Consider the following 14,243-nt stretch of genomic DNA (forward strand, 5'->3'; position numbering starts at 1 on the left):
TGAGTAAATAATCTGTGTATGAAACTGTAGAACTACAAAGATCTGACTGTGGTGTAGATAAGAGGAAGGGGAATTAGGTTGCACCTGCAAATCAAACTGTAGAGTGATGTTGCACATGTAGGCTGAATGCACGCATGCACACACACACACGATACCAGGTCTTGATTATCCTGTTTGGTTTTCCAGTTTCAATACAGTATAAGTCTTTTGTTTCCCACTGGTGTACGTTCAGCAAGAGTGGCATAGAGAGATGCATCACTCTTGGCTCTCTTCCCCCCTCCTGTCTACCTCTACCCTACTTATCCGGTAGCTGACTGCTCTAACCGAAGACCTATCTCCCAGCCTGTGTCGCCTTACATTGCATATCACTAAGGATAGGGTAGCTCACATGCTAGCTCAGATAAGCACAGCTATTGTGTGATGTTAATTAGTCTCTGTTGTTTTCCCACATTACCTAATCATCAAAGTGGACAGTGGTGTAAGGTGCTGTCTGAGTGGATGCAGAGGATGATGGTCACAGAAGACCTTTAGTGCTGCAACAAACCAGATTTCTCAGTGTAGTCCAACCCGATTGGAGTACTTGAACGATTAATTCATTCATTGATCGAACAATTTATATAATCTATTAATTGTTTACATCCTTAAAGCACATAAGATGAATACTGACTGCTTCCAACCATATAAAACATTTATATCATAGTAAATATTAAAACCTTTGGACTGTTCATTGGGCCAAAACCAGGCATTTGATGATATAATTATAGATTTTAAAGTAGCATTTCCCCCTATCTTCAGACATAGTATACAATTAAATAAGTACGAATTTTTAGTAGTATTTTTTATTTTGAAAAAATTCAGATGAATAAATAATAAAGATAACCACTTGCAGCTCTCTTAAATACATTATTTTATCCACTGAGTTGTCAGGTTGACTGTCCTTTCCAAATATTGCCTGTTTCTTGTCTTTTCTTTTAGGCTTTCTTGTGTGAAATAACCACATACAGTCATCACCCGCTTGATTTATTCTTAGATTTTGTTGACAAAATAAAAATATTAAATCAGAATGAACAAGAAGAAACCAGATATGAATGATATTATTCTCTCTCAGAGGCAGAAGAGTGGGAAAGCAGAAACATGCTGGAAATTGGAGAGACATTGTCATTCATTCATTTATTTGTTGTATGGTTTGACCATTTGCCCTCTAGTGGCTCTTTGTAGCAATACTGCTGAGCAAAGTAGTACTTGCATATATCTTTCATTCATGAATACATATCATTTTAATACAAGTACTTAAAAAGGTTAGCCTGTGTTCATTTGTGCCAATACAGAGTTATTTTAAAACTGCTTGTCCTTTTCTCCAGAGGCCCATTTCTGGTAGCAATGGGGAAATCATGGCACAAGGAGGAGTTTAACTGTGCCCACTGCCGTACATCCCTGGCAGACCTAGGTTTTGTGGAAGAACAGGGATCAGTCTACTGTGAACACTGCTATGAAGATTTCTTTGCTCCCACATGCAGCCGCTGCCAGGCCAAGATACTGGGGGTGAGTTGGTATGAAGTGAAATGGAGATTAGTGTGTGCGTATGTGTGTGTGTGTATGTGTAGAGGGGCAAGACCAGTAGCATTGTACTTATCAAATTGTTGTCTGGCTTCTCTTGTCTGTTTTTTACAGTTCTTTTAAGAGAATATACTTTATATTTGACAGATAAGATCAATTAACTTTGATGAATTTCTTCATTGTATGAATTTGTCTAGAGACTTTAACTTTGTTCTATTCACTTAGTGTACAGCTGGTTTTGACATTGTGTGTGGCTGTTTTCAAACTTCACCACCTGTTGTTTGGAGACCAAAAGCGATAGTCCTCCTCTGTGGTGTTCAGTACAAACATGTCACAAATGCAATTGTCTGACTTCATTTGTTTTATGGTTTTTACGTTCTACTGGTCTTTTCTATGATATTTCACTCAATTTTATTCTTGGGAAAGACTAAATAGTTCTTGCAGCATTGTGCACATGTTCTGTCTCTATGAGAGACTGTCTTACAGGGACTAGATAAACAGTGTGCTGGTGTAAATCAAAGTCTTCACTGCTTCTTCTTCTTACTTTGTATGTCAAGATTTATTGTTGTCGGTTTGAAACCAAATAATAAATGTATAGATGTCGACACATGCAAAATGTCACTCAAAGAGACAAGTACCAACCAGAAATAGACTCAACAACAAAGAAAGATAAAAATGAACACATTTTATGTAGTTGAGACACAAAAAGACACAAAGAGACTCACAACATTCATGAAAAGGGGTAAAAGAACCACAGAGACACACAAAGTGACAATGAAGGGGTGCATAGCAGCTATCAGGAGACTCAAAATGACCACAAAGACACACAAAACAACAAAAAAAGGCCAAACAACTATAAAGTCTGTGTGTCGTGCTCCTATGTAGAACAGGTGGTGGGGCCTTTTGCATGTCTGTGCCCAGGGGCCCACTGTCTCATAATCCTCATATGTAGACATCATCAAAGGGTCACTCTTAGGGTACTCCAACACCAGACATGCAGGATAAACGCATAGAAGGTCAGTGTAGGGAGGTTATAGGGAGTTGTATAGTGACCACCACTGAAACTCAGGAATGCAGTATATGTTCGGGTGTTAGGAGAATTAGGCTTAGAGGCCTGGAGGCTGCAGGTGTACCATGAACCCAGATTGTCAGGAAGCCGAGATCTCTGCTCGCATAACAGCTCTGACATTCATCCCTCACGTGTTCTAACCTCTTTAGCCTCAATCCCTTTCAACCCTCTATTTCTCACACATCTTCAACCAGCTTATGGCTTCTTATTGACCTGTTTTCTCACTCCCTCTCCTCTAATCCTTCATTTCACTCCAGCCCACCAACTTTCCATTTATTCCCTGTCCTGTCTTGTTCTCACAGTTTCAGGGTGGGAAAGAAAGCAATTTGTCTATTTTAAGCTGGGTCATGTGGCCCCACTGGAGAAAAATACATAACATTTAAATGTGACACGAGAAAAGGGCAGACTGCATGGCAGGCTGCGCATATCTGACACATGTAAAACAGGTTTATGATCAAATTGGGATTGATAAAATAGAAATGAACAATTTTTGTTGACAGCACTGTTACAAATACTGACCCAGTGAGCACTGTAACATGGCAGCATCCCACCAGAAGTCTCTGTATTCTGGATCTAACTTTCCAGTTAGTATGACCAACACAAAAGAAAATAGCTTTGAAAGCTGTTAGCTTTGCACACATGTTTTTATTGATCTATGGAACTATTGTGTGATTTTTTTGTGAGTCTTGTGGGTGTGAATGCCTTTTTTCATGTTGTTTGAGCCCCAAGCTGAGAGCAATTTTCTGTCACTATATGATAGACAATAAATGTGAATGTTTGAATCTTGAATCTTGAAAATCCCTCTTCAGAATGAACAGAATGAAGCCTCCCACCAACCACTCTGTTTTCTGTTTGCACCCAGGAGGTGATAAACGCGCTCAAACAGACGTGGCATGTCTACTGCTTTCTGTGCGCTTGCTGTCAGCAGCCAATCCGAAACAACACCTTCCACCTGGAGGATGGGGAGCCATACTGTGAGCAAGGTGAGCGATGACGAACCTGAACAATTCACTGATTGGACACATTGAAAATGCTGAAAGGGCTGTTGAAGGATGTCTCAGACTAGAAGACAAAAATTGGTGGATGAAAAGATGCTCTGTTATGAATAGAATAGATTCTCTATTCATAGAATAAATTCGCTGAATAGAATTTTTCTGCCAACTGTGAAGACAAAATAATTTCAGTCTAAAGAAAGAAAAACTTAAAAAGTGTTGATGTTTTTGTCCTGTGTATGTCATGCCATGTTGCTTTGTCTATTTAAAGACTTCTACAACATGTTTGGGACTGGCTGCCATGGCTGTGAGTTCCCCATCGAGGCTGGAGACAAGTTCCTGGAGGCCCTTGGTTACACCTGGCATGACACCTGCTTTGTCTGCGCCGTGAGTTAGAGCTTCACAGTATATTGACAGTACAGTTAAATGAGAGACGCCTTATCATCTGACCTGGAAACCTTTAAACTGTGAGGGCGAGGCCGATGAAACGGACACAAACATTCAAACTCTACACAGAAAGGGCTAAAGCAGGGGGCCTCAACCTGGTCAGTAATGATATGCAATCAAAATTAACCACTGCCATGAACCAAACCAAAAACTTTTAACAGCCATTGAATTTTTATTTTACCATTTTGATATTAGATTTTGCACAAACAAGGCACATCAATTAAAACCCCCAATACTAATCTCCTACAATATATATGTGTGTATATATACATATATATATATATATATATATATATATATATATATATATATATATATATATACTGTATATCCTCAAAATTACATATTTACACATTTTATTGATTAAAAAAGAATCTCTTAATGCCTAAAGCGGCTTATATGTAACTCACAACTTTGCTTCGTTTAGTATACGCAGATTTATGAATATGCAAATTTTCACAGTCCCTCACTCACCAGCCTGCAGCTTAAGCATACGTGTTCACCTTCGACTCTGCTCATTTAACACACAAACCTCTGCATGTATGTGGTAAAAAATCCCTCAAGCCTTTTGCTTCACTGTGTTATCAAAAAGCTAATAATGTGTTGCTAATATTAGAGAAACCTTGTTCCCGATTGCCAGCTTTGACAAGTTGAAATGAAAATGAAAGTGAAATTTGGCTTCTCCTCTTATCTCCTCGTTTCGCTTTAGCGTTATAGGATTGGTTCCTTAGCTTTGTCTCATTAGAAACGTCAGAAGTCAAAATCCACGTTTTTGGGGCTGTTGTTGGTCTTTGTATAATGGTGTTTGGGAGTTATACAAACATAGTCATGAGCAGATGTAGAGTCTCTCAGAGTGATGTTACAAATTCACCTTCTGGCATTTTTTTATCACTATTTCATACAAGATAGTAATTATTTCAATAAGGGTTTTTTTTTTAATTTTCTGGACAACTTTTCTTAAGTAATCTTTTTATATATTTGTGTGTATCTTCTTCTTCAGGTATGCTGCACAACTCTGGAAGGCCAGACCTTCTTCTCCAAAAAAGACAAACCTCTATGCAAGAAACACGCTCACACATTGAAGATATGAATCTTGGACTCTCCTCTCAATTTTCTAGCCATACATCCTCCCTTGGTCAGTGGGGTGAGAAGGCGCTTAATAGTTCATGCAACAATAAAACTCCAGCCATACTCATATGCGCAGACTGGTCAGAATAAAACACTGCCATGTATGCTAAAGTGAATTTATTCTTGTTCAGGGACACAGACCCACTGTAAAACATAATGTGCAGTACTTTTCTTGTGTGATTTTGAGTGTAAGCAGCAACAAAGCTTGCAGTAAAGGATCTCTGTTTTTACTAAGCCCCCCCCCCCAAAAAAAAAGTCTGGATTTTATTTGCTCATGGATCTAGAAGTTGAAAAGTTTTACAGCCAAATGGTGCAATTTATGTGTACTACCACTATCAATCACCAAAGTCCAATAACCAGTAATGTGTAGGATTTGTGATCCTGGTCTTTATTTCTTAATCCACAGTTTAATCTTGAGTTTCTCAGAATCACAACAGTAGTGAGATCTTCACATTTACCACTGCGAGCGAGTGCACAACAGGGCATCGCTTCATGCTATATCAGTACCACTGAGACAGTACCAGAAATGTGTGAAAATCTATATTCATACACATACCATAGACATTCAGAAAGAGGATGCTATTTACTAGACTTTTATTTTCTAAGCAGACATTTATTAATGTTAGTATTAATGTTTGTGTAACTGTAATCAAATTGAAAGATCTGATCTGCAGCTATTTATATAAGACATGTTCAAGAGAATATTAGGCATCTAATTTACTGGGTCAGAGTATTTTAATATTTTGTTGCTGTGCTCTTTATCAGAATCTGCAAAAAACATCCAACTTAGCTTGTATAAGTTGTTGTAATGCAGGTGTGCTGGAAGTCTGGAGTGAGGGTAAAACCTTTATGTATTTTGATTTCTTTTTGTTGTGTGATATTTGTAACATTGGCAAAAGTGTTACCAGTTTCAAAACAACAGGTCACGTGTAAAGGTGAAGCACTTAAAAAATAGGTCTTGATTTTATGGAGGACAGAATTGGCCCTAAATACAAACTAAATAAATAAATATACATGCAAAATAAATAGATGTATAACAAAAATAAAGCTCATATTTTAGATTGTATATCTATGTATTTATTTCTCCTCACTTTGATAGACAAACATATCTTGACAAGTGCATAGTATTGGCAGAAATATGTTTTCTATATTGAGTGCCATATAGTCTGACGAACCATATTCATATTTTTACTCACTTTACCTCATGTTATTATAAATATTTATTTTGTATTTTATAAAAAATTCTGGTTGATTCTGTCCTCCATATTTTTTCATAACAGTGAGTAGCTCTTCTAGTCTGCAAGAACATGAGGTCAAATGTGGATGCTATAATCCTTGTGTAGTGAACTGTATATTTTATTTTGTTTATAGAGATGAGAAATGTCTTATCTGACAATATGTATTTAACTGTTAAGGGGAACTGTGTTTTCTCTCCAGGGGATGGTGCAGAGAGTAGATGGGGGGTAGTTTCTTCTCTATTTCAAGTATCTCATTTGACTGTCCACTAAACATCCCAACAAACAATATTTACTCTTTATTGTGGCTGAAGGGTACATATGGTTACATATTTTTCTTTAATTTTCAAACACCAGAACAAATGGAAGCAAAACTCACTTATATTGATTTCACCTAAATATCTTAAAAGACTGTTGGATTTTTGCTGTCAAGGGATAAAGGGGGTGAGTACAATATACAGTGTCAATCAAACAATACTCGCCAACAAACTACAAACTACCAAAGTTGATGTGAGTTGTTAATAAATGATGCGCTTTTAAAACCCCAAGAGAAATATCCTGTGGTTTTTTTTATGTTTGCTTTCTTCTCTGTCAGTGTAATACTATCTACCACACTAAACTTCCTGTATTATTGCTTGAGAAACCACATGGCAGTAAAGAGTCTGACATAAGCGGTGTGAAATGCAGATTTCAACGCATGTCTCCACCATGATGAGAAAGGTCAAAGGGCACAGAAATAGAAAGAAACAGAGCGGTGATATGATACTGTGTGAGGATAACAGTAAAATGAGGGCATACTGGACTGTGAATAAGATTATTATTTAAATAGTTTTATTGCAAGACACAAAACAAATTTTAAAAAAAACCCACCACCACCACACAGACTAACATTAACCCCTACATGTCAACAAACATTTGTCCAGTTTGAAAGAAGTGCAAAAAAGGGTGCAGATCTCTGCTTCTTTAGTTGTTTATTATTTATCAGACATCAAGCAGAAGAGTCAGCAGTCAGAGCATGACTTCACTAAATCACTTTTGTCTTTGCTAATGCACTTCTGTGTGGCATTAATCACCCCTCATACTCCGAGTGAGGAGCAGACTACCTCAAACACGGAGGGGGGGAGTAAAGAGAAGGAGGGAAAAAAGCTGCAGCTCTGGCGAGGAGGCAGACCGACTCTCATCTGTACCGGAGTACCGACTGCTAAAACTTCTCTTCCCCATCAAAATAACAAAACAAAGGAAGAAAATAAAGGTGAGTAAACCTAAAGCGGGGGCGGATGACACTAAGAAAGTGTATTTAACGTGATGATTTGTTTCCGGTGTGCAGTTTTTCATCGCCACTGTGAGCTGCTATCACCTCTGAGTGTGACAGGCGTTGCTCTTTTTGTTTGCTGGTGTTGACAGTGAGCTGCACGTGCGGTTAGCAGCTCTGGCTCACAGCTTTTTACCTGAGAGAGAGAGAAGTGAAACATGTGATAAGAGTTGTTGGCCCGTGGCTTTGTGTCAGCGCTGTTTACATTATTATACATTATTATAACCGCAGCAGTATTGTAGGATCACATAATTTGTGTTTAGCCCAATTCACTTTGCTGTGTAACTATATTTAAATACAAGGACATTAAAAAACCCCCCAAAAAACTCAATGCAGTTTCAAAAAAGTCCCTAAAATTGGCCAGCATTTCTCTCAATATGATGGCAGTAAGTTTTGTTTTCCCTCAGTGTTCAGTTTATGATGGCCAGGTTGTCTGCTCGTGCTTGTGTGAATGAGTGTGAAACTGATTGCGTGTGTTTTAAGACAGGCTACAAGAAAGGAATAATCCATATTTATCCTTATTCATAAATCGCACAGGTGGGAACAGAGGATGTGACTCTTTCTATGGTGGACCAAATTGCAAGACACCTGCAACACCCAAAATCATTTGCTTGTGTTGTTTTTATTGATTTTAGCTTTTAATACCATGCAAATTGATACTCTTTTAGAAAGACTTTTTTAACATGAATGTGAACACTGGTCTTATTTACTGGATTTGGAGCTTTTTGAGGGCATACCCCATTCATTAAAACTGAGTTCAATAAAACTCAGTTTTAATGAACGGGGTCTACCCACATGAGCTTGTTTTAAATACTGTGGCTCCACAAGGTTGTGTGCTGTTACCATTTCTGTTTTCCATTTATACATATGGAATGTCTACCCACTACAGCACTGTCAAGATTTTCAAATATGCAGATGATATGGCTCTGGTTGGTCCTCTCCTGGAAGATAATACTGCGTATGAAGAAGCTTACTTTAGCCAGGTCACTGTACTTCAGGACTCGTGTCAGGCCAGCAAACTGGAGATGAATGTGGCCACAACAAAAGAACTTTTAATACAAACAAAACCAAAGGGGGCCAGTCACATCCTCCCTGTCACACTCTATGATCAGCCTGTAGAAAAAGTAGAAAATTATAAGTACTTGGGCACAATTATTGATCAGACCCTGACTTTTAATGATAATACAGAGAGCATCTTTCAGAAAGCATCAGCGTCTGTTTTTAATCAGAAAGCTGAGGAGCTTTGGTGTCAGCCAACACATACTTGAAATGGCATACAGAGACCTGGTTGAAAGCATTTTGTCATTTCACATAATAACATGGTACGAGTGCAAAGAGCAAAAACAAGCTCTCTAAGATTGTCAACATTGCAGGGAAGGTTATTGGCAAGTCACAGACACAACTCAGCGATATATTTGACAGTGCTGTATGCAAGAAGGAAAAACATATACTTGCAGATGCGTCATATCCGTAACACTCAGAGATAGAGCTGCTCCCGTCTGGCCGTCGATTAGAGTCCCGAAAACCAGTTGTAACATTTATAGGAAGTCTTTTATTCCATATGCCATTCAGGTGATGAACACAGGATAATTGTATTAGGGGAACTACTGTTTTGTAAGACGTGCTCTCTTTTACTATTTATTTATATTTATATAACTTATTGCTCTGACTGCCTGTTTGCACTAATGTCTCTTGTATATTGTACATTTGTGTGTTTTAATGTTGTATTGTTTTTACATGTTGTATCTTTGAGTGAAGCCAAAGACAAATTTTCAGTGAGGTGGACGATAAAGTCTCTCTATCTCTATCTGTATTTGTTTGTATAGTAGTAATGGTAATGATTATATTAAAATATTGCACTGAGAAAGATACTTGGACAAATTGGCAGCAAATGCAGACATGAAATTAAAAACATCAATGCTATTTGCTGGAATGTTTTTAAGATGATGCACATAATGAATGAAAACTAATTTCATAATAACAGCTGGATGTTTTGCTTAATTACAGATGGGAGAGCACGGACGTATTACAAACCTCGATAGGCTGGTGTAGCCTTATAAAGGTAAATCACCTTTGCTAATAACACCCTACTTGCTGTTGGCTATACAGTATGTCATTTTCAGTAGGTATCATAAAACGTGGGTTCTCTAGAGTAAAAAGTGGATACGACTCCAGTCTGGTGTTGAGCGCACAGCTGATATGTACATTGTTTGTTTGCAAGATGTAAGTGAAGTGCATATTTAACGGATTTAGTGTCTGCAGAGAGCGTCAGATTCATGCCACGCAAAGTGATAGTTGGACGCTTGCTTGCTGTTAGGAGAGGTTGTTGCTCATTCAATACAATGGATCACTTTATTGAAATTGGGGATTTTGTTAGAGGATTTTCTATTCTTTTATGGTGAAGTCATAAAACATGACGACAGACATTTGAAGCCTTATTAAAAAAAACAAACTCAATAGGGTATGTGGGAAAATGGCTCTAAATTTTTTAGTAGCAGTGACCTACCTTTAATTTTTGAGACTTGGTGAAGTGAGCCTCTTTCTTCAAGGGCTCATAAGCAGAAAAAAAATAAAATGAACCTCAACACAGCCTCAAGCGCAGAGTAACCTACAACCCAGTATTCCCCATACACCCCACTTATACACACAGAGGCACGCACATAGTATTCAACTCTCCCTCCGAGTCCAGTAACCAGGTCCAGGTGTTTGTCAGTGCGGGTTATGACAAGAGTGTGTCTGTGTGTCTGTGTGTATGTGTGTATGTGTGTGTGTGTGTGTGTGTGTGTGTGTGTGTGTGTGTGTATGTGTGTATGGGTGTGCATGAGCAAGCATGTGTGAATGTATATCCAGATGGCATAATATTGTGGCTCCAAATCTTACCTCACCTCATCTGAGGGGGTCTGGGGGCAGCAGCACTGGGGAACCACGCAGGAAGACACTCAGCAAATATGAATGAGAGAAACAGAGGTCCAGATGTGTGTGTGTGTGTGTGTGTGTGTGTGTGTGTGTGTGTGTGTGTGTGTGTGTGTGTGTGTGTGTGTGTGTGTGTGTCTACTGTTTTCCTTGTTTGTCAATCTAGTAAGTGCATGCAGTTGTTGAGGCTTCACAAGGAACAGCAATCTTATTTAGGTCAGGAACACTTCAGGCAAATCTGAGAAACAGCCACATTCTCAATTGGCTGTGTAATTGAGTTTCACATAGCAGCTGTAAACACAACACTTCCCCCAGTTTTTTCTCTAGTTTTGTGTGTGTGTATGTGTGTGTGTGGGGGGGTGCAAGCGGTTGAGACTCTTAAGAGTTTCAGACATCCCATGATGTGAGATGAGGTGTCTGATTCTGACTGCTGGAAATTCAGATCACATTGCTGGTGCTTAATCTACACGCCAAGAATAGCAAATTTGCCAAAAACAAACCTAATTTCTGTCTAATGAGTGCAGCACGAAGAGGAAAAAAGACTGACAGAGAATATAGTCAAAGTTTACTTGTACATGCTCAATAGTCCTGTGGAGCATTATTCAGTTTATATCAAATGTCATGTAAAGTCTGATCAATTTGGAATGGGGTCAAGGTCAAAATGAGAAAAAAGATAATCCACACAAGTTTGAAGGCGTATTTTCCAGTGTGGACATTTCAGTCTTATTGAATGTAATTTATTTTGAATGTGTAGCTGTCACAAAGTTTACAGAGGAAGTTAAATTGGATGTAACAACAGGGGTAAGCTGTGGTGGCAGCTCATGAAAGACCAAAAATGTCATAAGTTCAGAGGATTTTCAGAAATGTGTCATGTTCTTAACGTTTCCCATCTGACACTGTGGCTAATGGCTGCATGCCTCTCATGCTTCTCCACTTATAGGGGAGAAACTTAGGAGAACGTAAATGCCTTAAGCACTTAAATCCGATTACAGCTACCACATTATTTCTACCGAGATGTATCCAAAGAAACGTATTGACCAACAGTAAGAGAGACATCAGGGCACAGACTGAGAGTAAAAGCTTTTGTTCATGTGAACCTGAGGACAGTTTGCTGGTGTTGTGCTTCTCCAATATCCAATCTCCTCAGTTTAGAGATGGAGTTGATAACAGTCAGAAAAAGCAGCCATGAGCCTGAGGCCCTCTTCTCAAAGATCTGTCTTTCTTAATTACAGTGTCAATGTGATTTATAGAAACGTTCCAGTGTTTATCTTTACCTGAATGCTGTAACATTGCGTGTTTTAGAGAGGTTTTTACATGCCTTGAAAGAAGATAAAAAATGAGCTGTGAATGTAGAATTGTGTGAAACTGCATCCCACTTATCAGCACGCCTTATATCTTCATCGTCCTGAAGAAAAAGAGCGGCTAGCTATGTTGAATATGTTTGTGCAGTTTTGAGGTTCACCCAAATTGCTGTAATCTCCTGCTGCTTTGTAAAAATGATCCAGCCACAAAAGAAAAAGAAAGGCTAAACATGTCCAACTGTTGAGTTCCAACACTTCCTTATCTCAATTACAACATGACTAATGCAGGTGCACACAATAGCCAATTACTTTCCTTTACGACTTCCTGCTGCTATTTCACAATAAAACGTGCATTTGCAAGAAGAGGTTTTATGTGTAAAATGGCATATTGTGCTAAACTTTAATGCCATTATGGTATTGATCAGGTATTTTTTTAATCAGTGTGGCTTTTTAAGCAGAAAATGTGTTTTGGTTTGTTGTATGGTGGCTGCATAATTTAAAATATACAGTACAACACTTTACAGCAGGGATACCCCATTTGCTTTGCCCAGGGGCCACTTTTGCAAAATGACAATGAAACAGGGGCCAGAAAACAAACAAACATGTTTTCAGTCTTACAATGCTTGCTGCACCAGTCAGGTGTACATAGTGGTGTTTTTACAATTTAATGGCATTCAAGACTTAGCCTTGACGTTTGTCGGGAGGTCTGGGGATCCACACATTTTTTGATAAAAAAGCTCTACTTTGATGTTTAAATAAATGTGAATCAGTTTATTTTCATTGTGAATTAAAAGATGTTCAGTGAGCTACCTAACACCCTATCAGGAACCAGATTTTGCCCTTGGGCTGTAAATCGAGTATCACTGCTTCAGATTTTGACAAAGCTTCTGATTTATGGGATGCAATCTGTAACAGTTTTTCCAGGGACAACACTTTAGCATTAGCACAATCATACTGCAGTTACGCTTGTCTTAAAATGACTGCAATTGAACAATTACGGCAGCGTTTCAGTTTTCAGTGTTACTTACAGATGTCCTTGTTTAATTTGCTGGTTGTCAGATTTCTGCCAGCTCAGGCTTTACAGGAAGAAGTTGAAGAACAGAAGGATATTGCTTAAGCTGACAAACTTCTGTGACATGTTATACTCGGTGCAATGGCTCATCTGACATCATTTGTATTCATGAATTTAATATCGAGAGCAAAGGTCTTTTGGATATGAATTGTACAACAGAACACCAGGGTGACAGGGAGGTGAGTTAGCTTTGTTATGATGCCAGTAATGACATTTTTGTCAAGTGTTAATCATATCATCATCAAAATATAGCCAAGATTGGAAAACCTTAAGCAACTCCTGAAGTTACCATCAGTTTGGTAAAGACGGGACCGCCTCCGTCTGTAGACAGGCTCTTTGACTCTCTCATGTCAAACAGCAGAAATCTCTGTTTGATTTGTTCAGATTTATCGTGGATAGATGCGACAGGTAAATTATTATTTTCCTCGAGGTGATACCATTCCTTCTTATCTCTCAGTGCTTTGAGGTACACAACGTTTGTATACTTTATCTTGACAAAAGGCTCAATCAGCTGTCTGAAGCCAAAGAAACACAAGCAGGTATTTTCTTTTAAATATGGACACTTGCACAACATGTGCTTTACATTAACACTCTGAAAACATGTTTTGCTCAAAAAAAAATTATCCTCACATTTTATGAAGTAATTACTTCTAGTGTATGCATTGTGCAGTTGGAATAGGATTATACAATTTAAGATAGAGTAGGCAGAATTAAAATGTATGTGTGCATGTATGTGTGTGAGATCTTGTGAACACACATGGATCCCATCCGGTCTTCCTTTGTTGTCCTCTGAAGCTGGGATGAGTTATACATTTGACCTTAAGTTTTTTGGAAACTGTGATCTATTGCCTGTGCTGCTTTTAACACGTTCAAACAAGTATGCACTGACACATGCAAGCACATAAAGCAATTTTTCACTGCACATCACACACTATACTTTTCCATTGTCTTTTTAAATGTGGAATGAACTAAAAAGAAATACTTTTAGTTTTTATACTTTTACTTCAGCCATTTGTATACAACTGTATAGAGTTCCAATTTATATGCAATTCCTGCAACAGCATCTATGTTCCTTACCAACTACAAGCCTAAATTTATTGAAGATAAATAATATTGAGGGCAACTCCCCAAGATTTCCTTTATAGTTTTTTGGAACTTAAAAATTAAGTTCTCGCACACCAGAAGGTCTTACAGGTCAGAGCACCAAATTCTTTACT

At 38.3% G+C, this 14,243-nt stretch overlaps 2 protein-coding genes across 14 annotated transcripts in view; both read left to right on the forward strand.

Moving 5' to 3' along the window:
• Positions 1–6,982, forward strand: part of pdlim5a (PDZ and LIM domain 5a) — an 84,668-nt gene extending 77,686 nt beyond the window's left edge. For all 7 annotated transcript variants that reach the window (XM_088076685.1, XM_042487560.2, XM_088076688.1 and 4 more), the window contains 4 exons: positions 1,362–1,542; positions 3,489–3,609; positions 3,890–4,005; positions 5,066–6,982. In XM_088076685.1, the coding sequence (XP_087932811.1) occupies positions 1,362–1,542; positions 3,489–3,609; positions 3,890–4,005; positions 5,066–5,155 (508 nt within the window). In that variant the 3' untranslated portion in view covers positions 5,156–6,982. The remainder of the gene's footprint in view (positions 1–1,361; positions 1,543–3,488; positions 3,610–3,889; positions 4,006–5,065) is intronic.
• A 561-nt stretch (positions 6,983–7,543) lies between these two features.
• Positions 7,544–14,243, forward strand: part of bmpr1ba (bone morphogenetic protein receptor type 1Ba) — a 90,865-nt gene continuing 84,165 nt past the window's right edge. For 5 of the 7 annotated variants that reach the window (XM_088076690.1, XM_088076689.1, XM_088076693.1 and 2 more), the window contains exons 1-2: positions 7,544–7,680; positions 9,748–9,802. The gene's annotated coding sequence lies outside the window, so the exon portion shown is untranslated. The remainder of the gene's footprint in view (positions 7,681–9,747; positions 9,803–14,243) is intronic. The other 2 variants (XM_088076695.1, XM_042487543.2) reach the window with 2 other exon arrangements.

Source organism: Plectropomus leopardus, chromosome 4, assembly GCF_026936395.1.
Source record: "Plectropomus leopardus strain MGB_pleo_1.0 chromosome 4, ASM2693639v1, whole genome shotgun sequence".
In the NCBI taxonomy this organism is placed as follows: domain Eukaryota; kingdom Metazoa; phylum Chordata; class Actinopteri; order Perciformes; family Serranidae; genus Plectropomus; species Plectropomus leopardus.